At 44.2% G+C, this 20,690-nt stretch overlaps 1 protein-coding gene across 1 annotated transcript in view; it reads left to right on the top strand.

Moving 5' to 3' along the window:
* Positions 1 to 1,449: 1,449 nt before the first annotated feature.
* The window catches only part of LOC8024620 (long-chain-fatty-acid--CoA ligase 5), a 30,903-nt gene continuing 11,662 nt past the window's right edge, over positions 1,450 to 20,690 (top strand). The window contains exons 1-11 of the mRNA XM_002406385.5: positions 1,450 to 2,273; positions 4,794 to 4,899; positions 5,774 to 5,841; positions 6,733 to 6,831; positions 9,598 to 9,697; positions 10,711 to 10,883; positions 13,306 to 13,338; positions 15,111 to 15,162; positions 15,972 to 16,045; positions 16,374 to 16,448; positions 17,979 to 18,113. Coding sequence (XP_002406429.3) covers positions 2,136 to 2,273; positions 4,794 to 4,899; positions 5,774 to 5,841; positions 6,733 to 6,831; positions 9,598 to 9,697; positions 10,711 to 10,883; positions 13,306 to 13,338; positions 15,111 to 15,162; positions 15,972 to 16,045; positions 16,374 to 16,448; positions 17,979 to 18,113 — 1,053 coding nt within the window. The 5' untranslated portion in view covers positions 1,450 to 2,135. The remainder of the gene's footprint in view (positions 2,274 to 4,793; positions 4,900 to 5,773; positions 5,842 to 6,732; positions 6,832 to 9,597; positions 9,698 to 10,710; positions 10,884 to 13,305; positions 13,339 to 15,110; positions 15,163 to 15,971; positions 16,046 to 16,373; positions 16,449 to 17,978; positions 18,114 to 20,690) is intronic.

The following is a 20,690-nucleotide window of genomic DNA, read 5'->3' as shown; positions in this document are numbered from 1 at the left end:
TCGCATTGAAATATAATTTTGATATCTGTTATTCTAAAGGCCAAATGAACGCAATTCAAGCGTTTTTTCTCAAATGTAGAAGTGCCCCATCTTCCCTTTAAAGGGATACTTCAACAATATTTGAAATATTCCCGTCGTGTTCAAAAATAGGTTGAATATGATCCACAATATCCGTAAATGGCAATCTCACGTTGGTATTTTGAGCCTGGTGGCTGTATTTTTCGTTATAAACGGCCCACTCTGGCAAGCGCTCGGAGAAGGCCTAGTGGAGACCACGTGACGTCCAACGCAATCGTGACGTAGGTCGTCTCAAGACGAGCGAAGCTACGGCGAGGCTGATGTCGAGAGGATGGCCTAGTCGTTCCAGCCACCGAAGCGGCTGCTTTTGTACGAATTTTGAGCGACGGGTTAATCTTCTATAATCTTGTAGGGGGACAATAGCGACTTCTGTGACACACAAAAGGCATTCTCGGGAAAAAGGGAGTTCTTCCTTCCCCTCTTCTCTCGTCGTGGCCGGAGGCGAGACGACCTCCGTCACTCGCCAAGCTCACTACCCCTCCTCTAGTTCACGGCCACTCAAGCAACCAAGGACGTCATGAAGGAGGTTATTTTTTGCTTGTTTTTGTAGTTTTAATTTGCCTATAACTTTTAAACTAAAGCGAAATTCGAAAAAAGAAAGGTTTCGTTAAGTTACTACGTTCAGTGCGCTCAGATTCGGTGCAAATTAAAAACCAGTAAAAAAGTCCTTGCAGGACCCCTTTAATGCAGGGCCGTCAAGAGCAAATCGGGTGAAAATATGGAATTACTAACTTTCGGTGTACAATCAAGAAAAGTTGAAAAAATTGCCATTTTTAGGTTGTGTCTCTTCCAAGCTTTGTATGATGGCAAGGGGCAACGAAGCAAAGATTACTGTACTTCCCAGGCAGTAACGTTCACTTATATCCCTCCCGCCATAGCTAACTAGCCGCATTTACGCCGAGGTCATCAATGATCCCCAACACTACTATTATCTCTCGGTGTTCAAAAGAATATAGCAAATCGAGCCAAAAATAGGGGTGGGCTATCTTTCGGGAGTTGTAAACATTACATTGCATCGTCTAGGGTTGTAAACTGTTAAAACTACCGAGGAGTTCAAAACCGTTTTGAAGGAGTTCAAAAACTCCGCTGCGCGCGTCGGGGATGCACGACGCAGATGTCCTGGTTGAGCGGTTGAGCCCATGTTCGAGCCGCTCCATAAACCACGGTGTGGATTATGGAGCGGGCTGAGCAGAGTTGGCAGTGTTGCATCAAACCTAGCCGAACTCGGCGTATTCGGCGCTCTGTGTGGCTACACTGGGCTGCAGATTCGCGCCCTAGCCGTCACGATCCAATCCAACGGGGGGGGGGGGGGTAGGGAAGGGAAGAGAAGAGAAGAGAAGAGAAGAGAGGAGAAGAGAAGAGAAGAGAAGAGAAAGAGAGGGGGGAAGGGAGAGGGGAGAAGGAGAGAAGGAGAAGAGCTCGGGGATGGATATTGGCGGAGAAGGCAGAGGGAGAAGGCAGGCAGAGAACGGTTGTGGCGAGCAGTGGGGTCGGCGGGGTTGTCGAGTAGCCGTAGAGGTAGTCGGCGGTAGTTGCCGTAGTTGCCGTTTTACGTTTAAATAGTGAGTAGCCACGTGGCGGGAAGGCCGTAAAGAGACAGCCCGACACATTGTGCTGCACCGGGGCCACGGGGGCTGCGGCAACGACGTCAGTCGGCTGGGGGAGGTGTCAAGTGATCCTCTATAGTGTCTCTCAAAAAGAAAAGTGATGGAGCAGGCAGAGTGCCACTAGTGCTACGAGGAAAACAGATACCCCGAATGAGCTACGGACCACGGACCCCACCGAGAGCAAGCGCGGATTAGAGTGATAAGCTTCGCGTTTCATAGTACTTTTCTTTTCCTTTTTTTGTTCTTTTTCCGGCACCTCCTTCTCTCATCACTTTTCCGCATTCGTCGGTGCTGGAGGCAGTGGCGGCACGATCGCACGGTCAGCGGAGCATTTGAGAGCTGCGCCACTTGTTGAATGCGCTCGTTGTCCTCGTTTAAACTCGGTGCAAATTCAGTCTGGCGTCGCGTGCTTAAGGACATTTTTCTCCCTTCGCACGAAGTGCTCCGTCAATGTCCAAGTTGCTCTTCGCCCGACGCCTTCTTGCGGTCTGCTCGAAATGGGAATCTCTTTCCTCGTGTCGGCAGTGGTCCAATATCGGCAGTGCGGCGGACCGAGAGCTCATCGCTTGTCAGAGTCGGATTTTGCCGGTAAGTGCATGCTGGACATTTTGCGAAGATTTGAACGTCGGAACTTTGTGTCACTGTGAACCGGTAGCGCCGGGCATCGAGAAAAAGACCTCTTAATGTTCTCTTCCCCGTTCTTGGTCTGGTTTAACAAACTTCCCTCTACGCAACTTCATTCAATTGCTGCTATTTCCCCGTGGCATTGCGGTCAGAACCAGTTTTCTTAAGATGACAGGCTTCTCAAGTAGGAAAAGGTGAAGGAGGTAACTTGCTCAATCTCTCTCCAAGTAACTTCAAAGTTCCGTCTCGATTTTTCTTTTTTAATATATAAATCGTTGGTGGGATTTTGGTTAAGAAGCTATGGATCCTAGCATGTCTGTATTTTGCTCAAGTTTCGGGAGAGAACGCCACCCCCCTCATTTCCTTAGGTCCCAGAAAATATGTCGAACTTAAAATCTTCACATAGTTGTCAGGAATTTACATCTGTGAACCTCATAAGTTACAAATCTAAAAGAAAAGTAATTAAAATAGGTCTGTTTTCATTATTATTAGGGCTGGACGTCAGTGATAAGTCTTATCCAGATTAATTGCCACACTTTAATCAATTAATTGTAAAAAAAAAAAATTAAATGTTTTGCCTCTGCTGAGTATGTCCTAAATGGCACTGTGCAAATTTGGATTTTAAATCAACCTTGATGTGTGGTTGAAGTCCCCCACACGCAAATTATTACCTCATCCGCAAGGGCAGAGAGGTTTGTTGATATTCTCCGGCAACGACAAACTCCTCTGATTCTTCACAGTCTCTGCTGCGCTAAATGGACACTCACACAATATTGAAGTGGCCGGCACACGTATAATCTTCTCCACTTGTTTAGAGATAAAATTCTTGCCGCTACAGTTCACGTTAGGTAAAAATTTCTTCTAAAGCTTGCCTTCATACAGGTGTACTCAGCCACATCTGCGTGGTAAAAGCGTTGCATTTTGACTTTTCTTTTTTGTTTGCCAAAACTTAATTGATTTACCAGTTAAAAAAAATTAATCACGGTTAAAGCATTAATTGATTAATCGGTTAGGTAAATCGACCAGATGCCCAGCCATAATTATTATCACTATCGTCATCATCATTCAACTTTCTTGAGGGCGCAATCAGGAAGAATGTTGACTGAGACCGACAAGATAGTCGGGGGAATCGATGTTCAGCGAGACATTATCATTCGTTTCCAAAGAGGTGCTTTTCAAAGAAGTTGAGAGACCTCAGGTTTTGTCTATGATCCCTAGTTGAAAGCAATGTTGATTGATACGTTGCTATCACTTATCCTCAAAGATAAATTTACCTGACTATTTACCTCTGGGTGGCAACTTTAACCTTCCAAATGTAATGTGGGGAAATAGAACCCTGATTATGCTGAATAATTTACCCTTTTACTAAGTATTTACGAACACCATTCTCAACCACAAGTTATATCAGTTTGGTATCTTTTAAATGAGAACGTTTGATAATTTTACAGCACGGTGGATCCCGTGTGTAAATATTGCTGTTATCTCTCCAATACCCTTTCACCTCCTGATATCACTGATCATGAAGGCAATTACACTAAGTGAAGCAAGCATGTCATTGCACAGAGGGGGCTCTCTTCTGTGATAGAGGAGATTATGCTAGCATGAATGAAACTTCCTTTTTGTTTGTGAAGTTTGATGAACCAGAAATTGACCAGGGATCAGCATTTTCAAGGAAAAATTGTAAGAGCTGCTTCCTGAGTGTCCGAACTCTGTATTACAGCTGTGTACGACCAAATAAATTTGATAAGAGGTTGATAAGAAATACAGTTTTGTTGGGTATGTCAAAGATATTGTTTGTGTGGAAGCAGTTATCACATTTTCTTTATTAGCGCATAGCTGCATGCAAGAATGACTGGGAAAATATTTGTCTGTAAATACCATAACAGGTAAAATGATGCATTAGAAAAGGGGCCCTTTTCTTTTTTACTGTTTTACATATTTTTTTGCATATCTGCCTTTTAAGGACATGCAAACCTTTCAAACACATCCTGCTAGTGCGCTCTCCAGTGAATTTCATTTTAAGAGGACTATAAAACGGGTCACTTGAGGCAAAGTTCATTATCTCAGATGAAAATATCTAGCAGGCATACAAAGAAAGAAAATATCTAGCACAAGCATACACTAGAGGCAATTATTAAGCTTAGAAGCGTTTAATTCTCCCCGTGGTAGTTATCGCACCGCATGCGTCCAATGTCATTGCATAGTTCCAAGTTCACCAAAAAAAAAAAAAAAAATCTCTCCCTCTCAAAAAAAAAAAAAAACTCACTGAAGCTTTACATACATCTGCAAGGCAGAAACTTTTGTTTCCTTCTCTCCCCATTGGAGGGAAAGGGTCTGGGACAAAAAAGAGCGAGCAAGCATGGAGAGCACGAAGTTCTGTGTCACTGACTTTCTGGTCATGTTTACGCCTGTTTATTTAGAGAAGTAGGTCCTTGTGGCATTTCATCTAACTCCTTTCCTTTTTCTTTGTTTTTCTTTATCGAGGGACCTGAACGGATACGAGTGTCTGCTATTGAATCGTCCAAGGACGAGTGCAAGAGCAAAGTGACAACAGTCTACGAGGCCATCTTGCTAGGGAGGACATTGAATGGTAAATAAAACGTGACTGCCCGGAACCGTCCTTTCATCTTATTTACAAGCAGAACTGCACCTAAGTGTCCTTTATGCAATGTCTGTGACAGCCATAGCACTTTAGTCTTGTCTCAGTGTTGGTCTTCGAAACGCGAGACTAGAATCTTTCTTTTTCTCAGCTGGTTTTGTTCTATTCGTGGCCTGTGACGCGCGTCTGGATTTATCTTGAGGCAAGGCAGCCAGCAGCCTGATAGGCATGTGGTAGATTTCTCGAGATGTTTAGGGTACTGGCCACTTGCGTGCCAGGTTTGAGGCATGTGTGAACGGAAGAACGCAGGTTATGCACAAAAGAGGGGAATAGAGAAAATCGACCTACGAGAAAATAAAAAAAAAAAAAAAAAATATTGGTGGGATGTTGGCTCAAGGAGTAGATAACATTTGATAAGGCCTTCACTAACTTGCTGTACTTACCCAAGTAATAAACCTAAAAAATGCATTACATTTACATTTAATTTATGTTACCTCGAAATATGTACGATAGTTTGGCTTATTAGGCAATTTACTTAATATGGTCAATCCAGCACCAGTACTTTAATAGAAGTTCCTTCCACTTTTTTGCATCTTGGCAATGAAAATGCTGGAGAGGGGGAAACCTTCTCCAGCATTCAGTCTGCTAAAGTGGAAAGAGGTGGGAGGAGGAGCTTCCCCCTGAACTCATAACCTGTCACCTACTATAGTTCTTGGAAACGGGCTGATTGGCCTCCTGATTTCTGTATTATTTCTGAGTAACCTTTTCTTTTACTTCTTTTGACTATTTGTAGTAGTGATCTTGTAAACTAAAAAAGAAAAAATAGTTGTAATGAACATGTGATTGTCTTTTTCTTTTTTTGCAGATAACAAGAAAGCGTTTGGATACTGGAGCCAAGGACTCACTGAGCTACGCTGGATCAGTTACGATGAGGTGTGCATTGTTCCTTCGGCGCAAACAGGAAGTCCAGTCGACTGCGGGAGGGGGACGTTCTAGCAAGCAGTTCTATTAGAACTAAACTGTGGGGAGCAATGAATGGATAGATCAACATTTGACTTCCCCCTATGAGTTCGGCAACGACTGGCGCCATCTAGCCCCCGCGACTTAAATCTTAACCTGCTAAAAGGTTGCCATAATTATGAAGAACCCCTAGACTGAGGCGACGTAGGGGACAGCAGATACACAGGACTCGTGTGTTTTTACTGTCTTTTATTTGACCTTAGTCTCCGAATTTTTGCCAGAACGTTAAATTTACATCAGCTCGTTCGTGCACTTACATTTTTGTTTGCTCAAGGTGGCCAACTTCTTTTTTAGTGGCTCGACTTGTGACAGGTGGCAAACTGCTGCAGGAAACTATACTCCGTTTCACCTTATGTTGTACCGCAGACAAGGCTACAAGCGCGAGCTGATAGCGTTGGGAGCTACTTTTAACGCACGAGAGCTTGTGCTGCCAAGATGTGCCCTGAGCAAGGAGCTCGCGCTTGTAGCCTTTCCTGCGGTACATTATAAGGTGAAACAGAGTATAGTTAAAAATGCTGGTCCACCTAATGTGCTTGTTAGCGTGCAGCAAACAACTAATTCGAAAAATTAATTGCAAAGGTAGTTTGAGCCAACATTTCACCAAGAAGCTTGGCTTGATCTCTAAAACAGCACGAAATAAGAAAAAAAACAGCTGTACAGATTATTTTTATTTTATTTTTTGGCTAGAAAGCTTTTATAAGAAAACTCACCTCTCTACTCGTGTGGGTCTCGAATCCTCGAATTAGTGATTCCTGACGGTTGTTAACTGGGATGCCGCTAATTTAGCATTGTACGATGGCCCAGCTGTTGGAGAAATGCCAGCAGTTTGGTTCGGGCCTCCTTGGTCTGGGACAGGAGCCCGAGAAGAGCATCGTCACTGTGAACTGCCGAGGAAGTCTCGAGGTAAGTGTCGACCCTGCCTTCCTTTTTAGCAGTTAAGGAGTTCAACAGTTGACCCATTCAATGGGTCGAGACTCCTCGTACAATACAGGTGTGCTCTCAAGCGCTATCCAGGCATAATTTTTTGTTATAAATAATTTAGTGAACGGAGTTTAGTGAAACTTTTTGCAAAGATGTCTTTGGGTGGTGAATTTATCATATTCAAATTTCATGAGTGTTAAGTTTTAGAGGAAATATAAGCCTGAAAACACACATCTTTTGTTTTTTTTCTACGGATAGGAAGGGAAGCGTCCAGAACTGTCTGGTTTAGGCTGTTTTCACTTGCACCTGCTGGATGCCAGCTTTCGTGTTTTTGCTTTACGTTGTGCCGTCCGTGAGTGGCTGCGTGACCCAGACGGTTTATGCCGTTTTTCTTGTGTGCATGAGAAAACACTGATATTTATTTTATAGTTGACATTTTTTTCTTGATGATAAATGCACCACCTAAAGGCACCTGTGTGAAAAGTTTGATTGCAATCAGTTAATTGGTTTATTTATGCAAATTTCTTTACGGCTGAATGGCGCTCGAGAACACCCTGTAGGTCGAATCTAATCATACAGCTGATACAAGGCCAGATAAGGAGTAATAAGATGTGAATTTCTGAGCGATAGCAACCCAGAAAAGGAGTACAGTCAGAGCTGTCTGTAGTCAAGTAAATTTTATATCAGTATTGTTTTTTTATTGATTAAAATCTTGAGCTATGATGTTTGCACAGCTCTACTTTCATACGCTGCTGTGCCATGATCTCGGTTCGTGTTTTTTTTTTAGAAAAGTTTACAGACCCTTTCAAACATGCCTGCTGTGTAGTAAGAATATCTTAAAATGACGCTCATTTTTGACCTTGGCTCGCATCGAGCCTGGCTGGTACGTCAGGTTTGGTGGCATCGCAATATGGTGGTTTCTTTGTAGTAACTCTGCTGGTAACGTGGACCAGCAGAGTTACCATAAAGAAACTACCATATTGCGATGCCACCAAACCCGATTTTGTTTTTGTCGTATTCTTTTAATAAAATGCATTCGATAGCAATGCAGAGGCAGGTGACAAGGCAGCGACATGCAGACGTAGCAATCAAAAACTTGTTCACCAAGTCCTGTCCCCGCCCCTCCCTTGTAATTCTCAGCAGGTACACTTACAAAGCAGAGGGCCAGTATGGGGCGGTAATAAAAATAATATGTGCCATATTGGCACGAATGCAGTGCACACTTGTTTGTTTTAGGAATTCGGATCCTCGAAATGCTCGACACGTTGCTTGCAAGAGCGTCGCTCCGGCGACCTTGGGGAGAGGAGGGGCCTAGCCACGTGGAAAGGGAAAGTGCACCGTTGCGTTGCGTGGTCAGCGAGGCGTAGAACGAGCGAAAAGGAAGGAACGGGAAAACCTTATTCTTTTTTGTTTGCATATGGGCTGGTCGTTTGGATGCGCGTGGTTAATTCGTCGCCTCTTAAATCCCGTGCGATCGTTGAATGCATGCATGCACGCACATACACCAAGGCATGGAGTTGATGAGGCATGCAGTGAGAGTGGACATAGCGCGTTCAATTCAGACGAGACCGTTTTACAGCGATAGCTGCCATGGGCTCTTCTTACCACTGGAAATGACGTCCATTCTTGATGTTGTAGTTGGCGACGTAGGGTTTCTGTCGTTGACGTTGCCAAATCCTTGAAAACGATTGCCCGCCGCCTGTGGTAATCGAACCTGGGTCCGCTGGAGATCTTACCACTGAGTTATGCCACAGCATTAACAAACTTGGGGGGGGGGGGGGGGAGGGGGAGGGACAGTTGTTTTTTCCGAAACCCATTGCGTGCACTCTCCAGAAAAAGAAAAAAAATCGGATGACAAAATGGCGCTGTAGCACTGTCAATGCCAAGTGCTCGTGTCAGGAGACGTGGTTTCGCGCGCTCCGGAACAAAAAAGAGACAAAGGCGTTTGGAACAAAACAAATGTCTGTTTTGTCCAGAACACATTTGTTCACACACTCCATGGTGCGCGAACGCAACGCCGGTTTCCGAAGACTTTGCCTAGACGTGTCGCAGCTGTTGGTGCGATTGTACTGTGAATGAACTCGGGACAGCTCAGTTATTTTTTTTACCGAGCTTAAGTTGGCTTGTTGTTCAAATTACGCTTCCTCCCATCTGGTTTCCAGCAATGTTGAACAGATGAAAGGGCTTAGAACTCGGCAATTTCTGCAATGGAATGCAAGAGTTGGCACAGAACGTTTTGAACAGCGCAGCTTGTACTCCAATTTTCGCAGAAAGTCTCTATATAATCCAGTGGCACGGAACAGTAGGCTACAGCAGTGGCTATGCGCAAAACAATAGCCCATTGCTCATGTCTTCTTTTTCTTCTTTTCTGCTAATTAATTTGAATGAATGGAAATGGCTCGCTGACGGTCACTCAAGGTTCCTGTGCTAGCATCATAATTATATTTTTTTTTAAGTTTGATACCCCTAAAAAGTCAGAGTTTACAGCACACTATATTTATGCTTCTAGTACCGATTTCATCTGCACTCAATATTGTTGGGGGCTATACTTTTTGTCGTCCCTGAGCGGAAGCAAATCGTACGTTCGCTTTAACCTCGAACCCTATTGGGGACCTGCACCGTAAACTTCGTCGTCCCGTCGGATGGAACGGCGCTCTGAGCTTGAAACGTTTACAATATTTGCAACGAATGTAGCTTCATGTGGCACGATTTTCTAAAAGACTGCACGTGTATTTCCCTCCCCTGCAGTATGCGGTGTCTCACTACTCGTTGTCAATGTTCTCGATGACATCCTGTCCGATCACCGCAAACGCCGACAAGGATGCCATTGCGTTTGTGCTGGGACAAGGTTCGTAACTCTGATATTATTTTTTGAGCAAATGCCAATCAGCTTTTCAGGGTGCCTTTGAAAGAAAAGAAAAACAAAACAGCAGGCAAACAGGCAACTACGTTGCAAGCACTTGCTCTATGTTGAAAGGCTCTCTGTGATGATACAACATTAGACGAGCACCAGACTGCTGAGACGGGTGCGTACAAGGAGCTTTCTGGAACGTGCACTAGGATTTGGTGCATTACGGTGAACAGGACTATCTACGACATTTTACGAGCGTAGACTGCCTCGTCCTTGGCCAGCAAGCTTGGGACCACTCGTGACTCTGCAACAGCAATAACCCTTTTTGTTCTTAGCGCCGATGCCCATTGAGAATGTAGGGTTGATCTGGATGTAACCCTGAGTTGAGATGCTGAATGCTGCTCTAACCATTCTTTCTTATTAAAGTGTTTTTCTTTATCACCTATCAATGTTCGGCTCTAAAGTAGTTAATCGGGCCAGTTGGTTCATAGCTTAAAAAGTACAGAAGCGCCGAGAACAAGGTCCTAGCCTACATTCCATTGTTTCAGAGAATTATTTTCAACAGTGGTGTATTTTGGTCATAACAACAACACTGCAAAGGCAATAACGCATGCATGCACGCACGCACGCACGCGTGCGGCACTGATTTGCAATTTAGTTGTATTTTTGGGTTCTTCTGGGCGAGGAACGAGGTTTGCAAAACTGCTTCATATTCTTCGTGTTTGCGAGGGGTGCAGCAATGTTTGTTGCACCTTTTGCAAAGACAAAGAATACAGAACAATTTGCAATCCTTGTTCGTAGCGCAGAGGAACCCGAAATTACAGTTGAGTTGTAAGCCAGTGCTGTGTGTCTCTTGGGTGTGTCTTTGGGTGTGTGTTGTCTTTGCACTGTTGTTGTTATGATGTTTCACCAACTTGCCCAAGTTGCTATCCTCACAAGTAATTCAGTCATTTGTTTAGAACATTTATTACAAAAACTGCAACCATCTTTTCTTTTTTTTTTTGTTACAGTGGAGAGCTCAGTGATGGTTTGTGACACGATTGAAAAGGCAGAGTTTCTTCTCAGCTGCCGAGATAAGTTTCCGTCGCTTCGCATGCTCATCTTGGTCGAAGACCCGACGCGGGACATCGTTTCTGCCTGCCGTTCGAAAGGTCTGGAAGTCCTTAGCTGGAAAGAGTGCCTGGTGAGTTCCCCAGTTTCGTCGGCAACCTTTATTCGGGTGTCAGATGAAAATCTCCACTAAACAGTATAGATCTTTTACGACACAATCAATAGTTTATTTATTTCACATCCGACACTGATGTGGGCTGTACAGGCAAAAAGTCCAAATGTTTGCTTGATCATGCAAGTGGCACATGGCGACGAACCAAAAGCAACAAAGAAAAAGACATACAGTAATATACCAAGAGATAGCCCACCCCCCGAAATACAACCCACCCCTATTCTTGGCATGACTTGCTATTCAAAGGGCAACTCCGCTTCATTTTTGGTTTCGAAAAGCTGCGCAGTCCTCTTCAGTATTGCCTCGGAAGGCCACACGTCAAATATTACGACGCAGTTCTGTCTAAATGTTTCTTAAACAATGCGGCAAACTTTGCAACTTGCCAAGTTGCCGAAATCGGCTGACTCGAGCGGGCGAATTCAGGCGCAACCAAAAGCGCAGTCAAGGCTACGAAGTGGGCGGAGCCAGCATTGAGCTAAACGTCATCACCGTTGCCCTCTTTGCTTGTTTTTACTTCTCTGTGCGAGCGTAGCGGATGACGTCAGCAACGTTTCCTCTCGGCGCTCAGCGGTGTCCACGTGATTGGCGTAACGCGCCTGCGCAGCGCGCCTCTTGGGAGCCGTACGGCCGACCCGCCGTGATTCCGCCGTTACCGCCGTCTCCCACGTCACAGCCTCCGTCGTCGTCTCACCGTTCGTGACTACTGTCTTTCAGGGTTTCGTCCACACTACGGACACTACGTGCGCAGACATATGCCGCAGTAGTGCAGACGTCGTCTAATGTCGTAGACACGAAAATCTGGCGAAAAGTGCAGACGACACTCGCGGTGCACGCTCACCCCACTCCCGCTTGTCGTTGCGTAGAGGATCACGTGACATCTCGTACCACGTGATATGGCCATGTTCTTGGCGACCCGAGGCCAATGTTGCCGGACGGTGCCGAAGTTTCAGTTAAAAATTATATTTAAAAATATATATGCCATTTTTCGCGAAGCAAATGATGTGGTGTCTTCTACTAGGGCTTTTTAATGCAAAATAACTCATTATCTCGAAAGCATCAAAATTGAGCGGAGTTGCCCTTTAAAAAAAAGAAATGCTGAAAGATAGCACACTTTTAGTAATTTCAGGGCCTGGCCAATGGTGACGTCAGTAGGAATGGAGTTACTTGGCCACGACGGGGAATGAGTGAACGTTACCGTCTGGAAGGACAGTAGTGTTTGGTTCATTGCCCCTCTCTGCACAATCACAAGTTTCGCAAATCACAAAATCTAAAACTAGCATTTCTTTTTTTTTTTTTACTTGATCGCACACTGAAAGTTGGCCCACTCCTTATTTTTACCCGATTTGCTTTCGATTTTAGGTGGGCTCTCTAGGGGTATTACGGCGTATAAATATTACACCTTACTGGAGATCACTTTTCTTGTAGGAAGAAAAGCTAATTGGGCTTTATTGTGGTTTAGATTGTATTCAGTTTTTATTACCGTAGCTGACATTGGTAGGCAGTGCTGCCAGTACATCATTTGACTATAGCATTAATCTCCATGCGTGCTGTGGTTTGAGTGTCCCATGTTTTGAACACTAATACTCTTTGTATTTGAGAACAGTTGTATTAGCGAAAGACATGAGAACCTGCAGTGACTGAAAATACAAAGATGAAGGAGAGGTAGACTACTGCTGTGCTGGCTCTCAATCGAAGTTTTTTTTTTTTTATTACTGTCAGTAAAAAGTCAGAAAAACTACAAAACAACATGGCACTTCTAATAAGCAAACTAAATCCCACTGAATTCGAGCCCGTATGGCACACCCAATAAAACTTAATCATACAATATAAACAGATGGTGGCCATTGTCTAATGCATAGAAATAGCATTTCATAGACAGCCCCCACAGAAAACACAGCAAACTAGCCCTGATGCTTTGTGCCATGCTTGTGAAGTTTGAAGTAGGACTTGTTACCCTGACAGCCATCATATTTTCCAAACGATAGTCCAGTGTATAGACGACAAAGATAAATTTTGCTTGCAAAAACAAAAATAGTTCTCCTAGATAGTCCAACTCTGGTGTCTTGTGCTCACACGGAGAATTCTCCTACACAGCGCACATTGACAAATACCTGGCGTATTAGCTCAAGAAGAAGCTTGTACCATACATAAAATGTCTCATTCACTCAAGTCTGGTGATAACGCACAACCTCGAGAAACAATTCCTCGTATAGTCCGCACCGCAAACATTTTAACTCTTAAACACGTAGAGTAGTCCACAAAATACGCTAAGCTAACGATATGTCTGCTCCTGCGTTAGCGTGCACACGTTCTGTCTGGCATACAGTGTGTACATGAAAACCTTGAATCTGCAGAAGTGTGACCATGCTACCCGACTTTCCAGGAACGTGGCAAGAAGGCCGTCCGGGAACCCATCGTAAGATTCTTGTCTCTCCTCTCTGCGACGGCTTCAACGCGGCGTGCCCTTTGTAATATCTCAGCCAGTCGGTGTATGTAGACCCGCGTCGATCAATTACATTCCTACCCCACAGGCCCGATCATTGATTCACATTCCGGAGACTATCGTCTAAAATGGACTTCTTTCCAGTAAGCTTCTGCGCATGCGTACACCCTCTTCCTTGGCATTGCTTTCTACTGTCGCCATTTTCGGAGGGCACCGTTCCGCACTACCAACGTATTCGGCACCAACCTTTGCACGTATTTTGTCATTTTCTTTTCTTTGACTCTTTTTTGGGTGTTGGTCGTATGGGCAATAAGAAGCAATGAAAACCAATACAACGGCCCTATGCCAAAGTGTTCCGACTGGCAGGAGTACGTCGGGCTGCCCATCCTTTGTAGTTCGCAGGCTTGGAGCCGAAAACTTTGATTCTGTTGTCTTTCTTTGTGTCATCATGGTAAATCACTCCCAAGGATGAATGGATGGACGGATGCTAGTGGCTGTACCCTTTATATCGGGCAGCAGCTTGCGCCCCCTAGCCTAAAAACGTTTCTGTCCCTTCCTTTGAAATTTTGTACCAGACTTCTGTCCCCCGTTGGACCGTATAATGAGGATTCCGTGTTTTCGCAGTCTATTTTTTGTGAAATTCGGAGGGTGTTTTTCAGAGTTTATTTTTCGCTGGAAATTCAAAGTTTATCGGAGTATTTTTGGTTAGATTCCCAATTCTCTGAAATTCAGTTTAATTTGACTCTGTTCCTTTTTTTTTTTTTTTTTTAATAAAAATATACATTGTTTTGACAAAAACATACACTAAATTCATAAAACGATCACTGATATTGAACAATATTTCTGCAAGTGCATTTGGTACTGGCACCTTTGCTACTAACGGTATTAAATGTCCTACGACAAATATTGGGAACAAGCGTTACTTCAATGAACGTCAGTACTTTATAAAAATAACTTCAGCTAGCATCCCCATCCTATGAAATCTGCAGGTTCACATGTTTCAATGTTAAAAGAATACAACCCGTCCTCCCTTTAAGAAGCCCAAATAGTATGGTCGAAACCGTAACCGGTGCAATAGCTTTTGTCGTGATCCAGAAGTACATTGGCCCATTGTACTGGATGAACCTTAACGAGATAAATAGGAAGCTCCCTTTTCCCAGTAATCCAGGACAAAAAAAGAATAATAATAATTTAATTGGCCTTTTTTCGGGACCACCCTGTACTCTGACAAACTTTATTCTAAAATATAATCCTTTCTGTTTTTTTTTTGCCACCGTGATCTCGTGGAGCCTTCCAGGTATATCCAAATTCTCTAAACATTTACCGGCGAATGTTTTTATGAGTCTATTGGATTTATCCGAAAACACGGAATCCTAACTATAACCCATTCATTTCTCACTTCCTTAGAACTTTTCCCCCAATTTCTAACCTTTTCTTTGTGATTGTAATGCCCTCACCGTCTGTTCTTTCATTCTTGTTTGCGGACCCCTTGTTTTTATTTGATGTGAGCAAACGGTGTGGAAGCCTTTGGCTGTAAATAATTTGGATAATTTCAACTAATGGCAGTTTGTGGGGACTTCTGCTATGCCAACATCTGGTGTCAGTGAAATGTTGAGACTAGTACTGTACTCTCTGTAAAGTTGATGATCAGTATATTTCCCTAGCTAGGCGCACATATTTATTCTACCACTACAATTAACTTATAACTCGTTAAATTTTCTTCCCGTATTTTTTTTTCATGACAGCCTCCGAAGCCAGACTTGCTGTACGCAATCGTCTACACGAGCGGAACAACAGGTCAGACATTAAAGCATAACAATAATAACCGAGTTTGAAGGTGCGTTGGGACTGTTTGTGACCGCTTACGATGATGGATGGACAGATGCAGCTGCTCTTTTACTAATTGGGCAGTGGCTTGCGCCACCTAGTCAAATAAAAGCTTTCGCAGCAAAATTCACTTTCTCTAATTTTAACGGCTATGGCATGTTTTCACGACAGGCTACCAATGTCTAGTTGGAATGTGTTAGCTGAAGCAAATATTTCAAAAGTTAATTAGTGTATTTTAGGCCCCTAATTTTTTAATAATCGCTCTACACTGCCTGCTTGACGTCCGCCACGGCAGGCAGCGCTTTTCTAAAAGATTAATTTCCTTATTTCGAGTTTCCTTTTTTATATAAATATTTTTCCCACTTCAAAAAAACTTTCTGTAGGAGTACATATAAATGAAATGAATACTGTGAAAGTTTCTTGTGTCCTCATGCTTTAAGGTTCTGGACAGGTTTTCATGTCCGATTAATTTCATTTCATTTATATTGATAGATATAAATAAAATAAAATGAATACTGTGAAAGTTTCTCGTGTCCTTATGCTCTAAGGTTTTGAACAGGTTTTCACAACTTTGATTCTTGTCTTTCCGACTGTTTGTTTCTTTACATATCCTAAAATTTAAATTTGTATGATTCAAAAAAACATTCTTTCCGGTACTAACTTGAACGTTAGTTGTCAATTGGCTCGCCAATGGATGATTACGATAAGTTGTTCATTTATGACGTTAACATGTTTGCTGCCATTGAGTGATTAGTTAATTAACTGGTGATCCATTCTAGGCATGCCAAAGGGAGTACCCCTCACCCACCAAGGTCTCATCACCACGGCCCATGCTGTGAATCACCAAGCTGGGGTGAGGCATTCGTCGTTTTGTTATTCACTTTGCTCTGGTGACCTTTGAAGCAAAGATTATAATTTATGTTGTTGGCATCTTAGGTGCTCTGCACATTTCACCACATTATTTTTTATATAACTTCTAGACTTTGTGTTGACTTTAGAAACTTATACAGAGTGTCCTTAATTAACATATACCGACCCTTAAAAAAAAAACAATGTAGCACTTCATGCATATAGTGTACCTCCCTTTCTATATCTTTCTTCGCCCCTGACAGTTTCTTTATACAAATATGTCATTCGGTGAGAACCTCCATCTGATAACGTGCACATGACTTTGATTTCAGCCAATGAAACCAAAGCCGAATCACATCTGCTTCTCGTTTTTGCCGACGGGACACATCTACGAACATATTTACCAGGTGTGTCCACTTTTACCCTCCGCAATTGCAGTGTGTGGCCTTGGGACCTTCTTCCTTGAGTATCACTCACAATGTGAGCTGCTTTTGACATTAGGCCCCAACATGTATTGCTCTCTCATCTTTTCCCTCGAGAGCTTTGACTCGGGATCAAGTCTAGTGTGCAGCCTTTGTGGTAGTGCCGACGCCGGGACTGAGAAGCGAGTTGTTGAAATATTGAAAATTGGACTGGTGCTTGTGTTGCATGGCTGGCAGACCACCGAGCCAGCAAACACATGAAAGATATGCAGCGAAAAAGCAGTTGTAAGAAAGAAAAAAAAGCAACAAGCTAAAAGAAAAAAGGTGGAGGATGGCAAAAGCAAGGGGAAGGGCACCCATACATGCACGTAGGGAGAGCAAATGGGTTTGCTGTTGGAACAGTAGCCCTCCTCCTTTTTCCCACTTTCCCCTAACACTGCTGATGCTGCGCGACTCCCCAGCCCCAAAATAAAATTAGCAAAAAAAAAAAAAAAAAGGCTTCAGCAAGTCGAGTGTTGTTGTGGAATCGCACTTTGAACGCCTTATTTTCGTTTATCTTTTCTTTTGTCGTTATTTGTTTGCCCGTCTTTTTTTTTTTTTTGGCTGTTTGGATTTATTGAGGTTTCTTTTTTGTTACTTGCTTAATTTTTTCTATGGATCGAGAGCATTTTTTTGTATGTCTTGCTTTTCCGTTTTTCTTTTACATTGGAGCTGTTAAGGGCTAGTTTCCCCAGGATCGTGTCCAGTAGCAAACAAATGTTTTCACAACACTCTGGTTGCTGCCGTCGCTCATAGATGGCCGTAGCTGTCCAGAGTGTTGTGTTTGCCGGTTGTCTGCTTGCCGCCGTCGCTCATAGATCGCGACAACCTTTCGAGCCTCGGCAACCAGACAACTGGTTGCTGCCGTCGCTCATAGATGGCAGCAGCATTTCTTTGGAGGAAAAAGAGCGGGAGCGTAACGAGCAGCGATGTGCGCAGCAGCGCGAATGGTTCTGTAATCGCCGCGAGGCCGCTATCGCCTAAAGTTCCACTGTGTCAAGCGCTTCAGGTTCTTTGCGAAAGAAGAATGGATCGCTCGCCTGGAAAGCCACCGCCAAAAACAGAAGCTACAGCTCCGCTGCTCTTCCTTTTTCACCAAAATGAAAAGGCTGAAAGTTTTTTTTATTACTATTTTCGTGTTTTGTCGCTTATGCTGTGTAAAGGTCCTGGCCAGATGCACGTGTAAGCGCAGCGGTGTTTGCGTGTCCGCCAATTAGGCTCAACTGTATTTAGCAGCTCTTGGATGCTCTATTTGGCAAGCTCCCGTTTGTCGCGATCTTCGGTATCAGCAGAGACGCCAGGAAATTTCAACTCGAGCTTAATTTAACATATTTTTGTATATCAAAATATTTATATATCAAACTATTTTACAATCCCCTTTGAATTCAATACATCTGGGTTCGACTGTATACCTTGTGAAGCGAGGGAGGCACTTCGTTTGTTACTCGAGGATAAAGTGAAGGCTACCTGTTTCAGGTGACCCTCCTCCTGTGCGGCGCCACTCTGGGGTTCTACAGGGGCGACGTGAAGGCGCTCCTTCAGGACATGCAAGAGGTGAAGCCCACCAACCTCCCCATGGTGCCCAGGCTGCTGAACCGTGTCTACTACAAGGTGGGCTCTTTGGGGGCTTGAGAGAGGCCCCATTGTTGGCTATGGTCGTACCTCGTTGATACGGAACACTTTATTACGGATTATAGACAACGTTTTCGGAGAAGTAATTGGAAATACTCGCGTTTTTGTCCCGTTATTACAGACGTTTTGTTAGGGAAACATAGGTGTTAATCCGAAGCTTTATTTTTCCAGACCTAAGCCGGAAGCGTCTCCTAGACAAAAAGCCACTAAAAGAAGCTTGACGGGGTTTGGAATCCTGTTGCATGGGCAGCAGCTTAAAGAAACAATAACATTAGTCTTACGTTATACATCATTACAATGACAAAATATATGAAAAAAAAAATCCGAGAAAGCAAGGTTGTAGCAAAGGGATAGTAAAAGAAGTGGAAAGATTGTTAGAACTAAAAAAGACGAGTCATTGCTGTACTTTGAGCTGTCGGGACAGAGCAAATGTGTAGTTGTCGCGATTCATCTGGCACTACTGTTTTTACGTTGCAAGATCTTTGTAGCTGTGCCTGAGGATTGAGTGAATACATTTCTTGGTTGTACTTTCGCAAAGTGGAGTTTTGGATGTATTGTCGAGACCGGTTATAATGAAGTCAACGGGAATCTGAAATCACTTCGCTATATCTGTTTCTTCGTTATGTCTAGACTCCATAAAAAAAGTAACACACAAAAAATAAAAAAGAATAGCATGGGCCGTTAGGGTATACGCTTATTGTGTGTGCAGAAAGCGGTCAAGGCTTCTCTGCACGCGCTCTTTGTTATATTGGAGCCAGTTTTCGCCAACTGCAAGAAGCTCCGATAGAAAGAAGATAATGCAAACTATGTATGAACCGTGTAAACAGCTGCAACGGCAAAAGACATTTTTTTATGTTTATGCTCACTTCGTCAAGGATGGCATGCTTTTGTTTCGAGGAGATTGCCTTCGTTTGCCCCGTCGAGGTGCCGGGACTCTCTATTGTTGAGGTGCAATGAGTCGCCAAATCGATGCTTGAGCAAAGCTAGACTTTCGCGCAGAGAGCAACCACACCGACTAGCAATGTCGACACGGAACACGAAGCAAACAAAAAAGTGCGCACGGCACCGAGTTTGCGCTCAAGTTTGTGTTCAGTCGGTAAAGAGAGCCTAGATTTAAGAGGGGGTACAACTTCTTCATTGGGGTCACTTTGTTTGTGGGCCATGTTTGCGCAACGAGCTGCAGACTGCAAGAAGTCAAAAGCGTTCAACGTCTGCAAATGTGTCCGCCTCTCCACCCGGTTTCCTCGCCACGCTGGCCACGAGAACCAAATGCTGCTCCAATTTGCTCAGGACATTGCAAATGCTCTCAATGGGTGGAGTCGCTCCCTCGCTTAAATCCAGGCTCTCTATATCGTTTCTGCCCTTCCGTTGTCTCTAGCGCTCTGACTGTCTTTATCGGCACACCACGACGGCTTTTCCGCGTGAGATGCGGAAACGCCGCTTTCCAGATGTGGAGCGGGGAGCAGACGACGATGCAGAGGCTGCCGCCGGCAGCCTTCGCAGCACGTCTGCGGCCCGTTCTGGGTGGCTGCTCGGCCGCGGCAGCAAAGTGTGGCGGTCCGCGACTTAGTACACTTTCCAAATTTTATTATTTTTTAAATTATCACAAAATTTCTCTCCGCTATATCCGCGGGAGCCGTTCAATTTCCTTCGCTTGAAACAAACACAAATATTGAAAAATTGCAAACGGGAATGCGAAATCGTGATCGCTTCGCTATAGCTGCTATTTCGTTAAAATCAACTTCGTTATAAACGGATCGGCATTCTGAAACTTTTGATTTTCGGGAGTGACTATCCCTGTTCGTTAATAGCCGAGGAACACCTCCCGGTGTCGCTGTCCTTGCAGTAATGCAGTACAGCAGGGGTTCTCAAACTTTCTCAACCCCCACCCCCCACCTTCCCCGCTGTTTTGCTGCCTGGATACGCTTTCAATAGAAGAGTTCACAAAATATTTATTGCACAGATAAACTATAGAGGTGCGGAGGGGAGGATCTGCCGGATGCTGGACCATCGTAGCCGGATCACGGCGGACCCACGGGACTCGCATCACTATTTCCCGCCCATGTTAAGAGAGGGCGCCGTACATTCTCGGGAAAGCTAGACTTGTGTTGATTTATTGATGCGCGAGCGGGTGCGGCGCTTGCCTCGCGCCTTGCTGCACTGCATTTTGCGGCCGCATGGCTGAGCAGCTGAGTCCCGCATACTTCGATGAATAGTAAATCGCGTTTTGTGCTGAAAGCCCCGCGTCTCGTTGTTGCGTCCGCATGTGCATGTAGGATCGGGGGTGGGTCACTGACTTGGGTGCTCGCGGAACCCAAGCGAGCACTCCGCAGAACCCCCGTGTTCCGAGGAACCCAGTTTGAGAACCCATGCAGTACAGAAATAATAATATATATATTAGGGAGTGTTTGGCACATAGTTATGCATCAACGGATGGCTCGGCTAAAATAAAGGTGAAACGGGAAAGGATGCTCTCTTCAGAAAATTTGGGAGCTTGGGGAACTGCTGATCGTATTCTGGAGAACCGCTCCCCCCCCCCCCCCCCCCCCCCTCCAG

The sequence above is a fragment of the Ixodes scapularis genome, unplaced genomic scaffold (genome assembly GCF_016920785.2).
Source record: "Ixodes scapularis isolate PalLabHiFi unplaced genomic scaffold, ASM1692078v2 PGA_scaffold11__112_contigs__length_91849675, whole genome shotgun sequence".
Taxonomy (NCBI): Eukaryota; Metazoa; Arthropoda; class Arachnida; order Ixodida; family Ixodidae; genus Ixodes; species Ixodes scapularis.
The sequence above is the reverse complement of the archived record's forward strand: the minus strand, read 5'-3'. Positions and strand labels throughout refer to the sequence as shown.